Genomic DNA, 26523 nt, shown 5'->3' on the forward strand with positions numbered 1-26523 from the left:
ATAATGGTAATAACTTTTGGTAAGTTAGTATTGTAATGGTACAACTATTAAAAATATTTCAGTTCATTTGTGTTTTAGATATTTGACTTGTGTTAGCAAAGCACCAAACAAGTTATTTCTTTATTTTTACCCTTTGCTTTCCTATTTACCTTAGCCAATGCACAATTTTTCATTGTCGTTTCCTCCTTAGAAACTGAGACGGAAAAGGGATCCTCATCAGATGATGCAGATGATACAATGAAAGACCAGACTCCCCCTCCTGACACGGAGAGCAAAGCTATACTAGATGACTTGACTGATAGCAGAGGGAAACCACTGTCTAGCTTAAAACCAGTTTCTAATGTTGAACCTCTCTCCCCACTCCGTTCTCCAACTAGTCCTGCTAGTCTTATGGAAGCAAGAGCCAAATTCTTTGCCTCACCTCCTGAGCCAGTTCGACTTGATGCAAAACTTCTTTTTGGTAAGGTTTTGTGTAATCATCAAGAATTCATCAAGGCTTTTATAGCTACATTTCTTTTTAACCAAGTTTATTTGCAGCACCCCAATTATGCTTCCCACTGAAAAGAACAAGTTATCATGACACTATAACTGAAGTTACTTAAACATTATGCCTTTTCAAACATAAATCAAAAATATATTTTCAAATTGATTTGAATAATTTTTTTCTATTTAAAATCCCAACTCCTGAAGAAAATATAAACTAATCCTAAAAATGAGTTTATATTTAATTTCTTTTTAGAAAAATATAATTCTTCCAACTTGAAAAATGAAAAGCACAAAAACTTTCTTTTTTCATCCTGTCTCAATTATTGTATCCAATTCAATTTCTTATCATTTGTCTTTTTGGAGAAAAATTATTTTTACTCTAAAATGTATTTTTTTATTTAAAGTTTATAAGTTTTAGCATGTATGAAAAGAAAACAAGAAATTTTCAAATTAATTTATCAACCAATAATAAATTTTTTTTAGAAAATACCTATTTTCAATGCTATATTTTCATTTGTCCTTTATTTTCTCTGTATTTCTGGACATAGCACACGAATTAGGTTGATTAAATTAACTTTTCAAATTGAAACATATTTGTTTTTTTTAATAAGATATGTTGTGAGAAGTAAATTTAAATTGTTTTATATTTTTTAATTCAATTTGAAAAATATGTTGCTTTGTTTAAATTTCTTAATGCATGATTTTTGAGTGACCTGAAATATGGCGTCAATCATTCTTTGCAACTTTAATTAGTGCTGAAAATATCCTAATGTCCATCATTTCCACTCATAATATTAATATATACAAAATAATTTGTTGCTTTCAAACTCATTAGTAATTTGCATTAATGTTATAGTTCTAAGTATTATGTAACACCATTCTTACTCTACAATATTTCGACAGTTTACCGACTATAAATTACACCAGTTTATAAAACACTGAGGCAGGCATAAAAATTGGTGTTCTACTTAAATTTTAGGATTCTGATTTCCAATAAAATGTTCTTTTTCATTCATCACCTAATTGTTTCCATATACATGTATGAACCTGTATTCATAAAAGCCAAAATAATTAAACATCATAATCATCATATTAGGTTTAATATCTATTTTATATGTTGCCATGTGTTAGACACAAAAAATGTGCAAGTCAAAAAAACTTCTGTCAGTTTTTTTTCTGTGTAATATTTATTGCTTTCGGTGTTATCTGTTTTTCTATAATATGTCTTTTTTAATATTGTATGCAATGAACACATTGTATTATGAATTAAAAACCAAATGGATCAACCACAATCAATAGTGACCCAAAGAATTGGTTACTACATTGACATGATTGGGATAGTGCCATTCCTTTCCTGTGATTGCTACACTTGATCTTCACCTTATAATGATGAGCGTTAGCAAAGAAGCATATTCGGTGTCTTGATATGACTTGACTGATGATTGAACCAATTAGTGGACATTGATCATTCTACTAAATGAGCCAGTAAAAAGAGGAAATAAAAAAGACATAGAGTAAAACTTTGAAAATTTGAATCCATCTCCTCAAACTAAATAAAAGTAAAATATCAATTTACTTCAGAGCAAAAAGAAAAGAATATTTTTATAAACAATTGTTATTTATTCTTTCTTTAATCATCGCCCTTTACTCATTTTGTATCAGAAAATTAAGAATGATCAAGTAGAAATTAGCTCATTTTATTATGAATACATCCAACTAAATGAGTTTCATCAAAGAAATTATATGAGTTATATAAAACAGTAAATGTGTATAACATTGAATGTTCTTGTGATTTATTCTGTTTAAACTGATCTAAATGGCGGATTGCTTTAGTGGATGTCAAAATGTGAATTGAGGGATTAAAAGCTGATTCTAAGAATAAATGCACATCGTAAACGAATATGATTCATCAGCTTTGTTCATAAAAATAACAATTGAAACAAAAAGTAGGAGGCCAAATTCAATATAGTCACAAATCAATTTATCCTCTGGCATTATCTTCTCCTTTGCCTAGCCTCAAATTAAAAATGCCTAATTATAAAGATACTCAAAAGAACTTAATAAACCTGCAAAAATAGACATACATTTTTTTATTAAATTGTTTGTTTCTTCATTGTATTTAGATGTGTAAAGATAGTCATGTTTATAATTTCATTCAGTTTTTATTTCTGATTGAAGCATACGTTTTGGCAAACCTTGTTAATAACAACTTGAGATGTTCTCCATACTGTCATTTTTGAACCATCAAATATGCCGTTATTAACCAAATTACATTATCTTTAGATATTTAAAAAATTTTAATTTTATATTCAGAGATGATTTATTATATATCCAACAAATTATAAATGATATCTTTAGTTGAGAAATTTCATGAAGTTTCTTAAACTTGATTATTGAGTGAATGTGGCTCATCAGTTTTTTATCGCAATCCATCTGCTCCACCAATTCTATAGTAATTTTATGTGGAAGTCAGTTCAATCATTATTCATTGGACACAATAGTCAAGAAGTGTGTGATCCACAGAAGATAAAAATTTTAAATTGCAAAAATTAATGATGGGTTATGCTTTGAGGCATTTCTTTTTCTTCATGCAGAGCACAAATCTCATGAAGAGCTTCAGCGGCCATAACACCTTGATTAAATGCAAAGAGCAAATTGTCAAAAATTTACTTTTGCCTGGCATTCTATTGGGTGGAGAGATGTTTTGCAGCACCAGACCTTCTCACCTGGAAAATCTGAACTTCATTGATTGGTGCAGACTTGCATCCTGGAGTGGAATATCACACACTTGAAACATAAAAATATATAGTAACAGAAAAAATGATTGCTGAAATAATCATACATTTAAGTACAATTTGAATATCGTACTGACCAATCACAGCGCACATTAACCAAGAGAAATTTTTCTGTAATATAACTGAATATAGGAAAGAAATATCACTTTCAAAAGTTTTCACAAATAATTTTTTTTTAATTTTGAAAAGATTGTTTGTAAAAACTTTTTCATAAGAAAAAGCAGGAATGCAAAAAATGCCACTGTTTTTTATTTCTTTTTTACCAAAATATTATTTTATAAGTATATTGTACATCTTACTGAATGTTGAAATTTAAATTGTATAATTTTTTTTAACTATTAAATTTATAATTAATAAGAGACTAAGAACCAGAATTTCAATGTCAATTTATTTCTTAAATTTCTGTAATTTGAAATGTTATGTGGAAAAATGAAGTTTTCTTTTAAATTTATAAATATAGTGTAGTAGTATTGTTTTCCTTCCACCCTTCACAAAAAATTAGATTGTGTTATTATTAATATTTAACAGAAACGGCAGTGTTAACACAGTCACTACATCTCTCTGTTGAGTACACAAGTGTCAGCTTTTATATATATATATATATATATATATATATATATATATATATATAATAAGAAGCAATTTTTCTTTTTTTTATAAATAATCAAAGGCAGTATTAGTGACAGATGATTTTAAAAGGCCTGAAAGTAGTTTTACTTTAATTATTCACTTGTTTTTCTTATTAAACTTTTTTTTTCCAAAGTATTATAATTTTGGGGGCATCTTACAAAAATGTTGACATTTTAATTATATAAATAACTCTTAAATGTATAATTCATATGAATCTATAAGCCAATTTTTAAGTTTGTTTTTAGATTCAACGAACTTGTAAAAATTTTATTGTTTAATATATAAATTTGGTAAGTTAGTGGATGTGAAGTTGTCTCTTGAATTTCTATATATATATAGAGAGAGAGAGAAATTAGTAACATCGATTTTCTTCCCATCAAAGTTAGATTGTTGTATTTATGAGTATAAACACAGACATTAGGAAAGAAACTATATCTAAAAGAATTCAAAGTTTACTTAGTTGTTCTTAAAGAGGCTTGCTAAAGAAAAAGAAAAATCCGACCTGGATAAAGTACTTTTTTGAAGAAAATAAATTGAATGGCATATTTTTGTTCTTCACATGCTACATCAATTAGTGAGATGAACTGATGAATCAAAATCAAATATTTTTTGTTTTAATGTATACATCCAAAAATTAAAATCAGATTTTATATATTGAAAGATAAAGTAATTTTTATAAACGTAATTCGCCTATGAAGTCTCACTTAGATTAAATGTCCACTCAAGCAATTTATCCAATCGTTTGCATACATTCTATGCTCTTCTTGAGTTTTTTACTTATTGGCTGTGGTAATCCTATTGCACTGTGCCTTATTCCTTACTTACCTGTCCCAATGCTTTATGCACTTGTTATAGATTGATTACTAATTTTCTTCATTTTTACAAAGTTTACTTTTCTATTGTCATAGTAATACAACAATTAAGATAGCAATACAACAATCAAGCTCTAATTTGAATAATTGATAAAACAAATATTTTGCTTAGTAAACAAATTCACTAAAATTAAAGCATCAGTTTTTAACTGTAGTCAAATCCAATGTGACAAGGGATCAATTCATTTAGACTGCAATAATGTTCACCTATTGTTTAGCACTAATCATTTTAAAAATTTATTATTCCCCTTTCAGTTGCTTTTTTAATCAAAAACTCAAGTTCAACTTTTAATGAATGACTATATATATATATATATATATATATATATATATATATATATATATATACTAGAAGAATACCCGTCCCAAGATGGGTTAAATTAATTCCTCAAACAGAACAGTTTTATAATACTTTTATGTCCCTTTACAAAAATTAAAATATAATAATACTAAACCCTATGTCTACAATCCTTATTCCAATTTTGATCAAGATTCATTACTTGAGTTTAATTTTAGAAAATGTTTGAAATTTTAAGTTTAAGCTTAAGGAGTCTTATAAAGAAATTGAATTCAGGGAATCTTGTTTCAGTGGTGTCTAATGACTATAGATCTAATCTGATGCAAATCTAATATATATTATTGTGTCTATATTATTACCCCCCAACCCTTCCAAATAAACTTAAATTTGAGGAACATTCATTAATACTTATATTATACCTATTGTTAAAATTTCACAAAAGTTGGAGTCATCTGAATTTACATAAAGGGCTTCTACGCCCTTTTTATTTCTTTTGCATAAAACTAAATTAAACTAAATATAATCCACATTTTGACCTCCTTCTTTACCAGCTGTGTCTCAAAATTCATGGTGATCATTTACTAGTTTTGAAATGAATACAAATATATAAACATGTAAACATAACTAACTTTATAAAGATGAAGATATCTATAAATACACTCAAATACAAGAAAATGTTTGGATTACATAAGTTTTATAAAAGTTTTTTCAATTTTTTAAAAAAACTTTTGTATATATAAATGTCTACATCTTATAGAATATACAATAGGAACATACCAGTCAAATTCTCTTGAATATCTTATTAAAAAGAAAAAATGACCTTGTATGTTTGTTCTTTACAGTTATTTGTGATGTCATCCTCTTTATTCTTAAAATGTTCTACTCTAGTGCTGTAAAGTAATTCCTTTTAAAACTGTATTGCTCTATTAAAAGAATTTAATTGTGTGGTAAATTTTTAAAAAGTTTTTTCTTTTCAAAATTGACACTATATTGTGATCTATAAAGAAACAGTCTTATTTGGAAGCTAACTGATGAAAATTTAAGAAAATTTCACCTATATATTAATAATATTATTACTATTAAGTTATACCATGATTATTGCTTATATTATTATAGTGATATTTTTAGAATATGAAGACACAAGTTTTTTTGCTTTTTAAATAATCCTTTACAAAATTTTTTTCACTAATCAATAGATTTAGTTCACACACACACACACACACACACATATATATATATATATATATATATATAACAATTTTAATATTTTTCTCTTTTATTATGATCTATAATCTAATATTGATATTTTATTTTCTAATGTACTTTTTATATTGTTATTGAAATACTTTCAAGCACAAATTTGACCCCCCCCCCCATTATTTACATGTTTTGACTGTTGTCTTGTTGATTATTGTCATGTTCACATTGTTTTAGACATTGTTCTCTCCAGCCTTCTTCTGGTATATTCTGTTATCGGTAAACATCAAGGAATTTTGAACTAAATTTTTTTTTTTAGTCCCCTCTCAGTTCATTTTACAGTCCAAGTAGTTTGAAGAATACAATAGTAGAAATATTAAAACACAACAAAGATGAGGATAACAGTCTGAACAAATGTAAATAGTGTAAATAACAAGAATACCGCACATTGAAAATAACATTATATACTCTTTTTTTTTCTTCTTTATTTTCACTAAATGTTAACTATCTTTTTGATAAATGTCTTGGCCTAATGGAATGATGCTCTCATGATAGGAATCGGTAAATCAAATGAAGATGAAAAGAAGACGAAACCTATGACAGTGACTGCAGGTTTTAACCCAACCCTCGATTTGAATGCTGCTCAACAATCGGAAACAAGAGAACCACCAGCACGTAAATTTTCACCGTTGTTTGTGAAGAAAGATCAAATGGAACTGAAGGAAAAAATGTGAGTTTTAAAGAAGCTTTATTCATGGAATTTGCATTTAGATTTAGGCACAGATAGAGAGTGGGAGAAATTGTTGACAGTAATTGTAGCTGGATAAGGAGTATAAATGGGTGATGTTTTAGAAAATCTCGGAGGTATTGTTAACAGCACTACTCCTGCTATCAGGAGGCCAAGGAATATATCCTTTTCTCCAAGTCAAAGACTGGTTTTATTAAACTATTGCAGAATTTTTTTAAAAAAAAGTTTTCTTTCAATAAAGGCAAAACATGAATACAAGTTGATTTGTTAACAATTATGCAATACATATAGATCATAAAAAGAATCTGGAAAAATAAAATTAACAAAAAGAACTAAAAATGAAGAGATTATTAAATTATTAACAATAATCACTGACTTTAATATATTTTTGTTATAAATCAACATAAGATAAGTAAGTAAAATATTTATTATGAATCGACATAAGATGATACATTGAATTTTGTTTTAGTTGTATTTTAAATATGTTGTGTATGTTTAATGTATAATAAATTTCAATGAGTTGAAATCTCTGATACATTATTTTGTTGTACCTTGATGAGTTTCAGAAACATTTTGAAATCACTATATAAAGGAATCTATATTTTAATTAAACATATTTTATCTGTTTCTTTATAGGCTCCAAAGTTTGATATAAAACAGGATAGTTAATACTATTACTATTACTAAATTTAATGAAAAATAAGTTTCAAAACTATGGGGCAGAATTGCATGACAGACCATTTGTATGCTAAGTTTTAGGAATAGTAGAAAGTAAACCTTGGGTTTACTTTTAGCCACTTTGTAACTTCCTCTTATTTTGTCCTTTAGTCCTCAAATTCTATGAACAATATGTCTGACAAATGAGAAAGAAATGCTGTTTTCTGGATCAATTTGTTTTGTAGTGGGTGGTATGTGAAGATTTTCAGTCCTCATAATATATTATTTACTTGTCAGTGTAATCATCTCATTAATCCTTATCCTCCATATAAGAAAAGTATCATGGGAGATAAAAATGACATTATTACTATTGCAATCTATAATATTACTACTAATAGTATACGCATAGACATTTGAAAAGTATTGGTTATAATTGCATAAAATTTAACATGAAAACCCCTTAGTGCCGAGGACAATATAATTAAATATAATTAATTAGGATGTTTAAATAAAACATAAGCAGACAAAATCACCAGTGAGGATGACATTGTCTCCATGAAGAGATGTAAAGTTGAGAAATTATTTACATGAAATTTAATTAGTAGGAAAGGAGTTCCCTTCCTTTCTTGGGGATGATTCCATACACTTTATAATTGAACAACTGTATCTTAGTGTTTGGTTGGTTGACAAAGAGACATTTAATAAACTTATTAACATTTGGATAAAAATATTAGTCACAAAAATGATGTTTAGATCGCTTATTTGAGGTTCTTGTTTTAAAACAAGCAATTTACTTACATGCTAAATTCGTATGGTGAGATCAGAAATCAATAAGATGTCAAAACTGTCAGAAAACAGTGAAATATTACAATTCACAATTTTTTTCTCATATGAAAAAAGGTGCAAGTCCACAGTTTGGCATAAATATATAAAAAAAAAAAAACACAGAAAAATTTTTGTAATGTCTGTACCTGTCACAGAATGAACATGTCATATTCCCAAAATCATATAAAATGACGATATAGTTTTATTTTGAACTAAGAAAATCAAATTATATGAGTAAGCAGAAAGAGACTGTTCATGTTACCATCTTGAAAAGAAAAACAAATGTAGATAATTCCTAAAATGATTCAAACTTACAAGATCAGCCTTGTAATGTTAATGATTTCGCATTAACCACTTAAAATCCTTTAAAAATATTTCTTTTTATAAAAAAAACTACTTGATCATTTGATGTGATTTTTGAAAGATGACATTTTTGTTCTGTGATGCATATGTACATTATAAAGATTTTTCTGTATTTTTTGTTTTTATGGACTTGCATAAAAAAGTTTTTTTTCTTTTTCATTTGCACAATAAATTTTTTATTAATTTTTCCATTTGAGTTTTTACTTTCTGATTTCTATCTTCATTTCTATTTCTCTTTGATTCAGCATCAGTATACCTCAGTCATCACTAGATAAAGAAGAAGAGGAAGAAGATGAAGAAGATGGCAATTTAACAGAAGAATCTGATGAGAGTGAGACCGAAACACTTGAAGAAGGAGATTCGGATGGTGCAGATACCAACAAGGAAATTGCTGAATTGGAAGATGAAAATGATGAGCAGTTGGCTGTGAGTCAAGCGATGGAGGATGTTTTAAATGACTTAGAAGAGAAATCAGCTAGTAGTGATGAAGAAAAGCCAGTTGTACGTACACGGGACGAGGATGAAGTTTTTGTAAATGAAGAAATAGCAGATAAAAAAATTGTTCCTGAAGAAGAACCAGTTGTTCGTGAAGAAGTTGTATCTGCAGATGTGAAGACGGATGAAATTTTGAATGATTTGGAGGAAGAATTACAACACTTGGAGCCGTCGAGTGAAGAAGAATCAAAAAGTACAGAAACAACAAACACAGAAAAAGCTGTTCTTAGAAGTGTGTCTGCGATGTCTGATGATACGATTGTAGACTCTGAAGATGGCACACTGGAATCGGTACTTCGTAGTCTGGAGAGAATGGATGACACATCCACTCCAGTTTTAGAAAATGAACCCTGGAATAAAATTGATGAGAAGTTTATAACAACACGAGACAAAAAGAAGAAAAAGAAAAATAATGCTGCTGCTGCTGCTGAGGGCTCAGGCTCTGACTCAAGTTTTACTCTGTCCACTCCCACTCACTCTATCCACTCCTCCTTAAGCTCCTTAAATGATGCACTGCAATACAATAAACAGGTTTTGGTAGAGACGACAGCTAATGCATCAGATGATGAATTACTAACTGAATTTAGCGAGGAGATCAAGAATAGGCTTCATGAAGAAATTGGGGAAATGGCAGAAGAGGGAGTGCCTAAAGATTCTGATTTAGTAGATGAAGTCGCCGTTGAAGCAATAGAGTCAAATGAGAAGGTAGAACATATAGAAATAAAACCCAAGAAAAGATTGCCCGAAAAACCAGTGGATCTAAAGTTGAAAGGACCTCCACTAGAGATGAATTGGGTACAACACGAAGATAACAAGGAAAATATAAAGAAATCTAAAGAAAAAGAAATCTCACTTGAAACCGCTGAGAATGTTGCACCAAGTAAAAAGGCCGAGAAACATCCGCTTCCTTCTGATTCTGCTATGCCGAAAGAAAGTTCAAGTAAAAGACTTGCAGAAACTAAAAATGCTGATTTTGTGGTAAAAAGAAGCCAACCTATCAGTATCGTAAGTAAAAAGCCGTTGCTAGTTGACATAGCTGACCGACATCCACTATTTGCCAGTAAGAAACCTCTTGATCACAAAGTAGAGAACTCTCTTCCCGAATATCCCGAGCTTGCTAAATCAGCACCGGAAATGAAATTTGCAAAGAGCCTTGTTCCAATCAAGCCACCACGGATAGGAACACCTGTGCATAATGATGATCGCAAGCGTCCTCTTTCTGATGCAATTCTTGATAGGCAATCTAGTTTCGATGAAAAAAAATTGCCCAGCAATTCAGCAGAAAGTAGACCCGTTAACCGAGCTCGTTCTCTTCCTCGGACTATCGTAAGCGAAAAATATCATCGTCCTATATCTCTTACGGATATAAATGTAGAAATTCCAAAAAAGTCAGATGCATTATGGGAAAAGAAAGATGACACTAGTTCCATGGATAAATGGCAATATCCAATTAGTTCTTCTGCTCCAACAAGAGGTTTTGATATGACAATAGTTGGCAAACAACTATCTGATATAGAACTCAATAAAAGATATAGTAATTCTAAAAGTCTTGACAGGAGCTATTATGTAAGAGCTGGAAGCAAAGAGTCTTCTCCTGCCCCTAAAGCAACTCCTGATTGTAGTCCAACTGATTTAGCACCAGAACCAAAGATTCATCGCAAATTACCTGAGATTAATGAATTCAAAAGAAGTTTGCCTCCTCTAAAACCATTTGGTGTCACTCCACCTTCCCGTACCCCTACAAGACCGAAATCTCCAGTCAACATTCCTACAAAAACATCTGAGAAAAAAGATACTAAATCTAGCAAAGAACCATCTTTACCAAAGAGGAATTCTTTGACTGATAAAAATGGCAAACCTACAACTTCCAATGTGTCTTCGATTGGGGAAGGAGTTGGGAGAAGACGAAAAATCCCACTTGATGCTAGCCTGAAAAAATCCCAGCTTGAAAACCATTTGGAGCAACAAGTAAGTGTTGTTGAAAATATTGATGACATTCCATTCGCTGATGAAAGTGACAGTGATGCTCTTACAACAATCAGCATCAGTTCTGTGGAACAATTCCCTGGTTTGTTGATAAAACCACGCCCGGTTCGGAAAGTGTCGCATCCAGCATTTAGGCGCCGAATACTTCCTGTCACTCCTAAAACAGATGATAAACAAGGCTCTGACAGTTCAGGCAAATCAAGTGATACTAAAAAGAAAGAGAAAGCCATTTCCCTTACGAAAATGATCCCCAGTTCAAAGAGGGATAGTTACAATCAGGATAACTCAGCATCTATGTTGTCGTCTACTCCTTATACCACTTCTCCTTTCTGGAAAACTAATCCTACCCCCAAAACTCCCATTCAGAGTACCGCAACAGATGTTACTCCACAGAAATTACAACCCCCTACTTCTAATCCAGCAGTGAAAGCACCCAGTCCCACCCCGAAAACGTTCCTTTCTTGGACTCCTTCTGGGAGTAGCAAGAAAGGTGACAAATCCAAAGAAGGCACTCAGTCAGAAGGCTCGTCCACTGCATCTACTCCCAAAAAAGAAAAGAAACGTTCCTTGTTATCTATGTTTCTTCCTGGTAAGTCGCGGAATAAGAGCACAACTAGCAGCGGCTCCGAGAGTTCGGATAAACAAAAGACTCCTACAAGTACTAAAGAAAAGAAATTTGTTTCAAAATCTGGAAAAGCATCAAATGATAAAAAAGAAAAACTTCCAAAACAATCGGAACCAAATGATATGGAATTGGACCTAAGTAAAGACATGAAAGATCTTACAATCAAATCCATTTTCCATGTTAAGGATCGGCCGCATGCTATTGCCACTGCTGATCAAAAACGATTGATTCTAGAAAGTGGCTACAGATCAATTATTCCACCTCGAGCTGATGGTAAGTAAATCATTTGTTATCTAATATATATATATAATCTTGTGTATAATCTATATGTATATATATATATATATATATATATATAAAAAAAATCTTGTTTTACATTCAAGCACTTTGGCTTATTTTTTCTACTTACGTCAGGTACACACTATATGCAAAGTTTCTTATGTCTGTGGAAAACAATATCATGAAATTGCTTTCAAGCTGATTATAATATGTTCATTTTCATTTCTAATGTAAATAAGTTATTGTTAAGCTGTCCTCTTATGTAATTAAGTTCTACCATTACAAATCATTACAGTGTTGTCTCACTATCTGCCTAACACTTATTAATCCTTATCCTAGAGTGATCTTCAGGCCTTGATAAGCAGTGGATAAGCAAGCCAACAAACTAGTATAAATATTTATTTTCTACTAGTCTGTTGCTTGCTTATCCACTATTCCATAAATAAATAATAAATAATAAATTTTATCTGAAATTTTTTATTTATATTTACTCCCTCACATGTGTGTATTAAAGCAGCATTTTTTCATTAAGATAACTGTTATTAAATGACATAATTTTTTTGTTTTGTTTTATGGGGTTTTCTTATATTATTAATTTCAATTTTTTTAGAGTGTCAAATACATTTTCCAAAAGAGCATTGAAACTGATATATAACAATGGTTTATATATATATATATATGTATATATATATATATATATATATATATATATATATATACATATATATATATATATTATTCTTATATTTCTTTGAAAAGATTTTAGTTGAAAATAATTATGAAATTTTTTGTTTGTTTTTAATTTTGAAATAATTTTGTAATTTAGTGAGATGGTTTTGATTAGTGGTCATTGTGAAATATGGATAGGAATAAAAAAATTTTTTTAAATACTTTAAATATGGTCTTTTTTAAGACTTGTTTGATTTCTTTAAGATTGAAAAAATAAATTTTTTTCACATCCAAATAGAATTTTAAAATATCTATAGGGTCTGTTTTGTTTTTAATCTAAAAATATTGAATTAATGGCTTCCAAGATTTTTTTTTAAATTTAATAATTTTTAACATTTTCTGGTTTTTATTAAATGAACAAGAATATAACATTGACTTAAACCTCACCCAAATTATCTTGTATATAATAAGAGGCGCAATTTTTCCCCTCTGGACCAAAAACAGATTGCACCTAAAAATTTATTATGTTTACACTATTAGCTATATTAGCTTATTTAACTATAGAACAACATTACACACACATTATTTTGTAATATTAAAACATTACATTTATTCCTAGCAGCGCCATCTTCATCATCATCATAACCTACAGAGGAAGTAGCTAAAATTTCTCCCTGTCTTCCATAAGTCATCTTACAACCCCATTCTACACCGCAAGCATTTATACTATTTCTTACTTTCCTGGGTCTGAACCGTCATTAACTGACAAGTAATTTCTTTCACATTCCATACTCTTAACGCTTTACCACAAATCAAATAATGATTTCTCCCTCCTACCCTTCCTCACAATCTCATTGGGTGACGTCTACATATTCAGCCATTCCGGATTGACCAAAACATCATTAAAAAAAAAAACACTATAGAGTTTAGCACAAACATGGCTTCCATGAGTAGAATCATTAAATATTAAATACTCCGATTACAAACTTTGTTATCTCAAAAAAAAATATTGCTTCGCACTACATTTTGAATTATTTCCATCCTTATCACTAGGAAACAAATTACTTGGTTCATTGCTTATTTGTCATTATTTTACCAAATGAAAATTGGAATTTTATATTTCCATTGTAGTTTATATTAATTTCATTTACAGTGACAAATAATTATTAATTGTATTTTATTATATTAATAAAGATACAGTGATAAATTATTATTAATTATATTTTATTTTAGTAATAAAGATAACAAGACAGTAATTTGTTTTTACTAAAAAGTTATTAGGGACGCTTTAGAAAAACATTTTGTCTCTTTTTTTTTTTTTGCCGATTTGATTTTTAATTTTTCACGTTCATTTACATTATAACTCCTTCACAAACTATAAATAGCTAAAATTAAATTGCACTATTATTTCACATGTTAAGATGTGTTTAACAATTACTTAATTTCATTTGGTTTTTGAATTTCCGATTCGATTTATATGTTTGCATTTTTGTTTATATATACACACTATAAATGGATATAATTGCATCACACTATTATTATACCTGTGAGAATGTCATTAAATTTTAATTACACTTAACCACATTATTTAACAAATAAATAAAGGGGTATAGATGAGGATTCTTTCCACCTTCGACCAAGGAAACAAATTACTTGGTTTATTGCTTATTTGTCGTGTTATTTTAAAAAACGGAAATTGGAGTTTTATATTTTCATTGCTGTTTACATTTATTTCATTTACAGTGACAAATAACTATTAATTATATTTTATTTTAGTAATAAAGATAACGAGGCAGTAATTCGTTTTTACTAAGCAGTTATTAGGGATGCTTTAGAAAAACATTTTGTCTCATTTTGTTTTTGTGTTGCTGATTCGATTTTATTTTAGTTTTCATGTTTGTTTATATTATAACTGCTTCATAAACTATAAATGGCTAACATCAAATCATGCTTTTATTTCACATGCTAAGATGTGGTAAAAAATTAATTTAAAGTAACCTTTGATTTTATTCATAAAGATACTGCAATAGTATTTCTAGGGATGCATGAAATTAATATTTTGTTTCATTTGGTTTTCGAGTTTCTGATTCGATTTATGTTTCCATGTTATTTAACCAAAAAAAAAAGGGTAAATATGAGGATTCTTTCCACAAATCGACAAATCCTTTAAAATTACAACTTGTATATGTTTTTCGGAGTGCTAAAAACAAAATTCATGTTTAAAATTCCAACAAACAAGTAGTTTACCATATATGAAGAAATGTTAGTTTCAAAAAAGGTTTTCGGGGGGTGTTGAAAATGAAAATAACATTTACAATTCCGGCAAACGAGTAGTTTAAAAAATATCAAATACTGTTAGTTTAAAAAAGTAGGGGATCACTTGTATATAATAATTTTACATAAATGCCCACCTTTTGTTTGGAGAGGGGTCAGCATACAATGAACACAATTTACCGTAAGCTGAGCACTCAACTTTGCGAGGGGGGGGGCTGCCAGGTATTAATAATCGATTTGACATGTACCAAGCCCAAACAAAAAAGGTGGGGGCTCATTTTACGTTAAATTGTGTTCATTGTACATTTAACCCCCCACACACACATACACACACACCATAAAAAAAAAATGCATAAGCACCAAATTTTAAAGTAGATATTGATCTCCGATGCAAATAGTTTTTTCAGTTTAACTTCATGTTTTATGATACTTTTCTTACATTCTAACGCTGAAGCACAGATTAGTTATTGAACACCCTCCCCATGTAAAAAATGGCTTTCAGAATAATAACATTATTTCAGCTTTTCGCATGATTACATTTTCAATAATAACGTGATTAAATTTAACCTATCTAAAGTTTAAGAAGCAGATTCACCATTAAATAAACCGTTTTGTTTATAATGTTTACTTTTACAGCTTAATTAAATAGTTTACATTCATATTTGGTAACATACAGGTGACTGCAGGAATTTAGTTCCCTTTAAAGAACACAGGGTTTGATAGTCTTTTGTCACTATAACTCCAGTCTTGCCAACTAAAATACCTTGCACTGAATCATACCCTGAAAAATACTCTGAATCTTCCAGCACATTTTGTGACAACCCCACTCCCAGGCACAAAATGGGATGTCTTTACATTTTTTTAACATGAGGAGGTGGGGTTTGGCAAACAACAGGGAGGGGTGCTACCATTGGGCAACGCCAGTTAACGGGTCCTGTTATTCATAAATTTAGGTACATTAAAAATTTATCTTATGAAAATAAATTGAATTATTTTAAAATGAGTCTGGTCTATATTAACAATATTGATTTTTTTTTTTCTCAGCAATATTTTGGGACTTTAATAAGCTGTTACATCAGCAGTGATATTAATATTTTCCTTTAACAATTTTCTGAAATTAAGTTTTTTTGTTTGATGTTGTTTTAAAAATTGATTTCTATTTAAATATTTCCAGTACAGGCACTATCTATAATTTTTTTCTTTCTTTACAGAATATTGTTTTCATTTTAATTTTTGACCTGATACTGTAAATCCCATTTCAGTTAGAAGTTAAAATGTTAATCTTGGTGTGCTAAGAAAAAAAAATCCTGAAAATATTCATGCTTATACCATAAGCCAAACTTGAGACAAAAATATGTTCCCATATGGGAGCATTGCTGAATAATTTACAAAATTTTTCACAATGAATTAAATAATTTATATTTCAATGAGGAAAACATTGATTTCAAATGAATATGGATTGAATACTTGAAAATTGTCTTATGTTTCAAAATAAAATGCTTAGTTAATCATGTGACATTAAAAAAAATGACTAAATGCCACAATCTGAATTGAGGCATTTCATCAACTTTGGTTCACAAAATCGTTTTTTAATCTTAAATTAAACCTAAACGTAGATTCCATGAACAAAGCTTCTTTCTTAGAACTGCACGCCTATGGAATTGTCTTCCGTTTTCCTGCTTTCCGGATGACTACAATATGGTTGTGTTCAAGTCTAAAGTAAATAAGTTCTTGATGAGCCGTTCCATATAAGTTATTAAATTTACCAAATTTTCATTACTAATGATTACTATATTGACCAATTTCTACTGTACACTCTTTAACCCTTATCCTTGAGTGGCCTCTGGGCCTTGATAATGTGGTGATGCCTTTGTAAAAAAAAAAAAAAAAAAATCTAAAAGAATCAATGTCTGCTTTTGAAAATGAAATATTTATGCTATTAATTTCTACAAATACAATGCAGATTACTGTATACAAGTGATAAAATTAGAATATTATTTGTTTATTTTGTGTATTGCTTTTAAATGTAAATTTCATGCTAACTTAAGATGGTTACGGGAAAATAAAATTTTAAAAAAAAACATTGCAATATCAAAGTTAAGATGTTTCTAACAGAAAATACAATTGCTACAATATATGAATACATCATTAGTTAAAATATATATTTTATTTACAAAAAAGTTTTTGGTTATTTTTTAAAACTTGTTTTCATATGATGAGAATAATTTGAAATAAAAACAAAACAAATGCAATGTTCAAGCAATCTAGAAATGTTTTACTCTGTTTTACTCATTTGAAGATTTCATATTCTTTTTAATATTTACTGACATTACCTTGAAAAGTTGTCATGTAAAAGTAGATATTCAGCAGTAGAGGCATATTTTTTTACTGCTATATATATATATATATATATATATATATATATATATATATCAGTGAAAATATGTCTAAATCTGTTGTTCTAGCTTTAATCAAGTGTTTGTGATCTTATTTCTACTAACATGTTATTTCCATAACTCAATTTTCCATTTTGTTATAAATTCTATTTCATATTTACTGCTTTTATATATATATATATATATATATATATATATATATATATACTAGATGGCCGCTTAGTGTTGCCCAGTTATACAATACGCTTACACAATATTTTAATTTATGCAAATTGTGTATGTATTATTATAGAATCAATTCTCTATTGATTATTATATATTAACGAAGAATAATTTGCACGGTGAACAAATTTACAAAAAAAATAAAAAATAAAAGTAATAATGATAATGTCTTTCTTAAAATTCTGTCTGTGTTTGTTTACAATATCATGTCAACTGATATTTAGGTTTGACAATATTAAACATAGACTTTCTTCTGTTAGAGATAAAAAAATAAAAAGAATATTTACAGGAGGATTATTTTATGCTATATCGGCCAGTGTAATGTAAAATATTCCTCTGTAAAAATTTTTCTTTCTTATCTATAAGAAAAAGACTATTTTTAAGATTGGATTTTTTTTCATTTTCGATACTTATCGGATGAATTTCTGTACAAAACATATCTAAGAACACTGCAAGACATAAAAATTACTTTTGTGTGAAATCAGCCGTTTCGGAACCTATGAGAAAGGAACTTGTGCATGCGCACACACACACACACACAAAGTGACTTTTATATATAGTATGTATATATATATAATTAATTTTTATGATTTATCTGCATATTTTGGTAAGAATGGTTTTTAGTAAAATGTTTTCTTGGTTCTTTTTTCATATCATGTTTGTTGATGAAAGCAATAAGAAAATGCTGATGAATATTTTAAAATCTTTCTTGATAATTGTTTTTATTGTTCTTGCCATTAGATGAATACTCTGATTCAGGTGAGAGTTTCTTATCAACTGATACTTCTGTCTCAAGAAGATCCAAGGTAAGAAAATAAAATTTATGTTTAAAATATACATTTATATCTTATTTTGTAACATTTTTAGGAACACTCTTATTTTAAAAGAAAATTTTAGAGAATGTAAGAGAAAATAATAAAAATGGCTCCAAAATAGTTTTAAGTAGTACATATTTTTGTAGCATTTTATGAAAATTTCAACCACTTAAAAGCAATAAATTAATATCAACTGTCACTTGTAAATGCTGTTAGCCAGTCAACATCGATTCATCATAACAAGGCTGTTGCCAATTAAACCATCTATGTTTGATGAACCAGTGCATATATAAAGATGGATCAGCATTAGCCAGAGTTAAGAAATTAAAATATGAAAAATCTACCGGAGGAGAGAAGGAGATCAGATTTATTTCTTGCTATGGTAGGCTGTGAAACTGCAACGAACATACAATTCAAGAGACTCGAGGAATTATGATGAGATTATAAAAATTAAATATTCAGCTATCAGAGAGAAACTATGTTTGAGTTATCGCTGGTGAATTCAGTGAGGTTGGTTGTGATATTTATCCCTGCTGAACAAAGGTATTATGGTTAATAATCTTTTCAAATTTGGCAGTAAATTTTATTGTATGTTTGGTTAAAGTAGACAATTGGACAGTTATGTTAACAATGATCCTAAACTATTTGTTGACATGTAGTATTTAATGGAAATTCATTGAATATATTACTGATTTAAGGGTTTTATTTGATATGATAAGTTTTTGGAGGAAATGTGATAGTCTGTTAATGTTAAAATGTGTATAGCCTTTATATTTTTTTAATTATGTTTTTTTTTTCTGTTTTGGTTCTACTAAATCAGATGTTTTGAAGATACCAGCTTCCTGACCTAAAATGCACCAAGCAATAATTTTATTGTTTTGTTTATAAAACTCATGTTCTGCAAAGCCAAAAACAACAATTGTTCTCTAAAAATCGGCCAAACCAAACATTATGAATAAATATTTGAAAATATAAATAGCATGAAACAAAGTTTTACCAGAATGATCAGATTTGGTATTAAATAACCTGAAAAGGGTTGATATGCTGGAAAACAATCATACCATAACATGAATAAATGTTTGAAAGTTATTTATAACTTTGACCAAAATGATTGGATTTGACATTAAATAATCTGAAAAAGATTGATATGCCCTTAAGTAAAAACAGCCCACCTAAATAAGGAAATTTTTTTATGTGCACAGTTTTAAAATTATTTTTATTAGAGAATTTTAATAAAATATTTAGCTGTGAGTATTTCTGTAAAATGTTTTTGACTTGTGATGGGGGTATGAGATGAATGAGTTCGCCAATCATTTTTATAACCAACGGCTGTGCTAAACAACCAATGAAAACGTTATTAATATTTTCATTGTAATCGATTAAGATGCTAGGCAATATTTCACATTTTTCATTCACTGGATCGCCATTTTTAAAATTTAATGTATCATTGAATTTTACACATCTAACCCTTTTTAGGGCATTTTGAGCTGCAAAGTAGATTAAGTATGCTGGACTATTTTTATTGTAACCTACGAAAGTACCTTTTTCGCTTTTAGTATTTAGTTTACTAGTGCTTTCTATAAATGCAAAACAATCAGAACCAAATAGATGCATTCTATTCATTTTAGGTTTTACACCGTAAAACGCTTCATACAGCGTTTTTCCTAGCCTCTTATTGAACAATCTATTTCTGATATATGCTGCTGCTATTAAAGCGTATGTCCATAAATTATGCGCTAATTTCGATTCAATAAGTAGGCATCTTGCCATCTCCAAATGGTTCGCTATGCCCTTTCAGCAGTGCCATTTTGGAAGGGGGAGTACGGCGCCGATTTCTCATGGTTAATACGGTGGTTAATTAAAAGAAGTTCAAAGTCTTTACTAGTAAATTCAGTCCCATTGTCTGAGCGAATACATTTTACTGAACCGTACGGGGCAACATCAGCTAAATATTTCTTAGTGGCGAGGATAGTGTCGGATTTGTTTTTTAGAAAATAAACCATAATTAAACCGGAAAAATCATCAATGAAGTTCAAAACGTACCTTAGATTGTTTCTCCCCATCGGGCTGATCGGACCTGCTAAGTCACAATGCACAAGTGAGAGAATTTTTGTAGCTTTTTTGTCTGGCTTATATCTTTTGTCATTTTCCCCTGTGCACACACATTACAATTTGGGAGATCGTCTGAAGGTATTATTTTCATGCCTTCGACTACATTTGGTAATTTTTTAATATCAGCTGTATTGCAGTGTCATAGAATTTTATGCCAAGTTTCCAAGTCGTGACAGGCAGTTTTTGAGGGAACCATACTTTTTAAATAATATAGTCGGCCATTTTCTTTAATGTCAAATACAGTTCCATTGGGGTATGTCAATTTTGATGTATTTTGGCCAAATTGTATGTTCACGCCTTGTTTAATTGCAGCCTGTACAGAAAATATGTCTTGCTTAAATGTAGGTCTGAACAGAGCATTTTTTAGAATACAGTTACAGATTTCACCTTTATTATTTTTTAGGTATATTTTGGCATCACCTCTTTTCAAGACTATATCATTTATTTGACTACCGTTGACAAGTTCGACAAAATGACTTTGAGGATTAAAGTTTGAATCAAAATTAATAAAATCAGATTCCTTGGTGATAACGTGCGCTGTCGCACCGCAGTCTACAAGGAGATTTTTACCGTTTGTGGTATTGTCAAAGTTACATGTGAATAGAAATGTATGTTCTTCTTCAAAGTTCTCAACGTTTTTTATGGAGTCCATTTTAGAGCATTTATATCGACATTGGAAACTTTTGTGGTTGGGTCGTCCACAATTATAGCAGATAATTTTATTCTTTTTCTTGGGAAAATTACTTTTGGAGAATACGTTGCGGTGAGGTGCGTAATTTGGTGGTGTCTGCTTTCGAGAAGCATTTTTGAACTTCATAATATTGCTGGAGTTATTATTGTCCACGAGCATACGATTAGTCTCTTCGTAACTGCGCAATGCCACTTTAAATTCGCTGAAATTTATGGGTTTGTCTTTCTGAGTTATAACAGTTGTAAATGGTTTAAAATCGGCTGGAAGTCCCTTGAGGGTCATTGATATCAACAAGCTATCGCTTATTATTTCACCTGAGAGTTTTAAGGCATTGGCGTTGTTTCTGCCCTTATAACGTAGTCGGTAATCGTTTCATCCTCGTTACGTTTCAAAGAGGTTAATTCTGTATATAGGGATATTATTTTCGGTTTCCCTTTTGATAAATAATGTTCTCTTAATGTGTTCAATGCTTTCCTCCCATCATCCAATGCATCTCTTATAATCAGAGACAGACTTCTATCGTCTAAACATTGAATCAATTCTGCAAAAACAGTCACGTTTTTTTTTTTTTTTTTTTTTTTTTTTTTTGAGAAATTCGAGGTCGTTTGGATTCTCTGTTGTAGATTGTATGACTTTGTGTAGTTTTCGAATCCTTAGATATCCCAGAAATTTTACCTGCCACAATTCGAATTTAGATTCCGATCCGTCAAAGAAAAGACGGTGGCTGATGCATAACCTGTTAAGTTTTGAGACATTGTGTTGAACAAAGATAGCGGTGTAGTTCAGATCAGTAACGAAGATGGCGACCAAGAATCAAATGCGGTCCGTGACGTAGTTAACCTCTTAAGTTCTGAGATATTATGTTGAACAAAGATGGCGGCGTAGTTCAGATCAGTAACCAAGATGGCGGCGTAGTTCAGATCAGTAACCAAGATGGCGGTGTAGTTCAGATTAGTAACCAAGATGGCGGCGAAGAATTAAATGCGGTCCCTGACGTAGCAAACGGCGAATTGATTGAATCAAAAATTTGACAATTTTTATAATAATTTTGCAACGTTTTCATTGGTTGTTTAGCACAGCGGTTGGTTATAAAAATGATTGGCAAATCCATTCGTCTCATATGGTAGCAGAGCACTTTTATTCATATGTGTGTATATTCTCTTTTTATAATCATGAAAATTTCAGGAAAAAATCACATGATAAATAAACTGATTTTTTTTTTCTTTAAGTTGAGCGATCCTAAAAAGATTGCACAAGCTGCTCGCAGACAACAAAAACGTCAACAACAACAACGCCTTCGTAGAGCTCAAGAAATTCAGAGACGGTTGGAAGAAATTGATGTAAAACAAAAAGAATTGGAAGAACGTGGTGTTTTGGTAGAAAAGGCTTTGCGAGGAGAAGGAATTGGTAATTACATTTTAATTATTACATTTAATTATTACATTTAATTATTACATTTAATTATTACAATTTGGAATAACATTAATATTTACTAATGTGCATGGATATTGTTTTCACAAAAAATGTCATTTGAACTTAGTAAAATTGATAATACTATGTCTACTACTAACATTTTTTTTTTAACAAATTCTTGTATGTTGAATGGAATTTGCAATATTAAATCTTCAGAAAAAATGAAATTATTTCCTGTTTTACTATTTCTAGAACTGAAGCAGTAGTTTAAAATATTTTTATCAAATGAAATTTGTTTTTGTTTTCTTTGTGTGTGCGTTTTTAAACCAAAAAACTAATCTACTATTTAAAAGTTATGGTATTTTTAGAGTTTCTCCATTCATACTCAATAGAAACCTGTGAATTGTTGATAAAAAAGAAAAAAGATTACTCATTATTAAAATGATAGTTTTTACAATGCCAATATTTGAGGTTTTATCTTGTGTAAATTTAAATTAGTTTGGTGTTTAAATGGATACGCATTTTATAAATTTAAAGAAACAAAGATAAGAAAATATTACATTAATACATATTTTTTAATTAAATCTTTTTTTTATTTGATAATCCACAAAAAATATAGACAGAAAGGGTATTTGGTTCAAAGCAAATTATTTTTACTTAAAAACATAATTTCTAATATTTTTTGCCAATAAAAACATTACATTAATACATTCATCACTGTTGCTTAATCTCTCATGCAAAAATACTATATACTGTTGTTTTCCACAAAATTTTACAAATATTTTTCTTCATACTAGCTATAAAGTACAGGAAGTTAGGTAAGCATGTAAATCAACATATCCAGGTATTATACTAACATCACTATAAACTAATAATTATAGATATATGAATTTACCTCAAAATACAATTTTCTATTTTTGTTGAGACAACACATTTTATAATTAAAATTAAATCGATTAACTGGACCATTTATTTTAGATTTTGAAAAGTAATGTTTGATCAAAATATATCATTTGATTAGCTGGAATTACAAAACAAAAATTTGCTTGAAAATTAAATTTTCAAGTTGAATGTTTCTGTATATTTATTTTCTAGAGAATAGAACACATAAATTGAAGATTTAAAATAATTTTAATGCTACTTCATTTCTCGATGAACATTGTTTTTTATTTGCTGTTATTGTTTTTTGATAATCCTGAAATATTTTTGTAATATGTCCTTATTTAAGGATAAAGTTATATGTCCTTGTTTGAGGATAAAGTTGGGCTCAAAATTGTTTTTTCATGTTGGGAAAATCTAGCTCCACAAAGAAAAGACATTTTGGATTGAGACAGAAATAAAAATCATCTTTGACCAAGAATGAAAAAATTCATTTTGGTCCTAGCGCAGAGTCAAGCAAAATAGTTAATTTCTGCCAAGTTAGATTTTTGTTTTAATGCTTTTTGCATTAGATTTCTCTATTGATTAAAATATATATTTACCCATGTTTATCCCATCAAGGAATAACATTGAGATTTTAACATTTTATCCGGCTGAAACCCTAAAACAAAAACAATCACATTAAAGAAATATATGTAAACATAACAAATAAAATATTTATTTAACATCACTGCAATAATGATTGTTAAGTTTTCATATTTCTCGCGTTCATTTATAAAAAGCGGTCGGTGGTTCTATGAGAAAATAAAGCTGTGTACGCATTATAAATGTTTCTTTTCTGTGTCTTACGTTATACATTAGTACATTAGGGGTCATTTCGAGTTAAAAGTTTATTTACTGCACTCATCTGGACTAGAGAAAATCATGATTTAAATGTGTATGTCTCGTGTAAATAACTAACGATAATTCTCTGATATGGCCGACCAGACGGGTGATCAAAAAGTCAGATCGAGTGTACCGGAAAACGAAATGAGATCAAATTGACAATTGGCCTTTTTTTTTTTTTAAATTTTTTTGGCTTGAACTTTGCACTTTTCAGATTAATTTGTTATGTTTTATTTTCTTGGTGGATAATTTTTTTTTTGACCGTGTTTTTTTTTTTTTTTTTTTTTTGCCCGTTTTTTTTAGTCTCATTTCGTTTTCCGGTACGCGGTACGCTCGATCTGACTTTTTGATCACCCGTCTGGTCGGCCATATCAGAGAATTATCGTTAGTTATTTAGACGAGACACACATATTTAAATCATGATTTTCTCTAGTCCAGATGAGTGCAGTAAATAAACTTTTAAGTCGAAATGACCCCTAATGTACTAATGTATAACGTAAGACACAGAAAAGAAACATTTATAATGCGTACACAGCTTTATTTTCTCATAGAACCACCGACCGCTTTCAATGGATTTTACCAAAATTTTACCTAACTTACTGTATTAATGCTATTTTTTTTTTTTTTAGCAAAAAAAAAAAAAAAAATATTTAGGTTTGGCTATAAATTCCTAAACTCATTTCACCCTAAATAATTTAGGTGACTGAAATAGGAATCTAATTGAATCTTTAATTTCCTGATTAGTATGCGAGAATTTATTTTTCTTCGAGTTATATCGAATTCATTAATACGGACTTTAGGGGCTTTTTTCGTAATGTTACTGTAAAAATTATTTTTTATTGTTACAAATTACGATGCTTTATTTATATAAAAAAGCAAAAATAAATTCTTGCGTTTTTTATTTACTACTGAAAACCATAACTTTAGTAAAGGTATTTTTTGTTTAAACAAAATAAAACATTTTCACTAAGAGTTAAGTAAAAATAATTAGTTTATTATATTCTGTGATCATTATTTGATAAATACTGCAATTTTCATTAAAATTGGTTAATTTCCTGATTTTTGGTGAATTTTTAAGTAAAGGGAGGGGTCAAAATGTTTATACACTTTAAGCGTCGGCATTCATTTTGTCTGTACCTAACATTTTTCGATGAATATTTAATAGGAAAGCGACCACGTGTGGTTAATTTATCAATAATCATATGATTAACCCATTGAAAATTTACCGATATTGTAAACACATTCTGTTTACATTAAGACTGTAGTGTTTTTTTTAATGATGCAGTGTTGGCAACTGAGATTTAAAAAAACCCCGCGAGATTAGGAGAAAGAAATGTCCAGAAAATCGCTAGATTTGTAACTTTTATCATCTGAAATTTTCAAAAATCGCTAATTCCCCCCCCCCCCAAAAAAAACCTCCATATTTTAACTTCCTACCATAAAAAAATTATAAATATAGTATATTCAATATATAAAATGTTCCGTGTTTTCTCACTATCTGTTTCTGGAATTATATTGAAGCGGTTAGCTCCCGTATTTTATCAGCTAGTTTTACCTGTTTTTTCAGAGAGGGTATTTTTTTTTTTTTTTTGCAGGAAACAAATCATAAACTCAAACTTTTTATAATAAAAGTTAAATTGAAATATACTGCAAATTAAACATCACAATAATGGTGCAACATATTTTGAAATTAGAAAAATAAAAAAAACAAAAAAACTTTGTTTTAGCATGTTAAAAGTATTTAGGTTGGTAGATAATTAGATTCTACTGTATTGGTATAATTTTTTTTTTTTTTTTTTTTGCTGTTGTTTCTTGCTTTTTACAATTTTCGACTAAATACTTCTAAATTTCGTATTTTAAACTAAACTTCGGAGGTTGGAATGCCCACCCCCCACCTAAAATGTACTTGGA

General features: G+C 29.3%; 1 protein-coding gene across 15 annotated transcripts in view; it reads left to right on the top strand.

Moving 5' to 3' along the window:
- LOC145276902 (uncharacterized) overlaps nt 1-26523 on the top strand; it is a 296930-nt gene that overhangs the window by 193116 nt on the left and 77291 nt on the right. For all 15 annotated transcript variants that reach the window (XM_080128348.1, XM_080128358.1, XM_080128349.1 and 12 more), the window contains 5 exons: nt 191-460; nt 6834-7008; nt 9117-12250; nt 18559-18623; nt 22665-22842. In XM_080128348.1, the coding sequence (XP_079984474.1) occupies nt 191-460; nt 6834-7008; nt 9117-12250; nt 18559-18623; nt 22665-22842 (3822 nt within the window). The remainder of the gene's footprint in view (nt 1-190; nt 461-6833; nt 7009-9116; nt 12251-18558; nt 18624-22664; nt 22843-26523) is intronic.

This window comes from Euprymna scolopes, chromosome 5, assembly GCF_053919585.1.
Source record: "Euprymna scolopes isolate OS-2025 chromosome 5, ASM5391958v1, whole genome shotgun sequence".
Lineage (NCBI taxonomy): Eukaryota > Metazoa > Mollusca > Cephalopoda > Sepiida > Sepiolidae > Euprymna > Euprymna scolopes.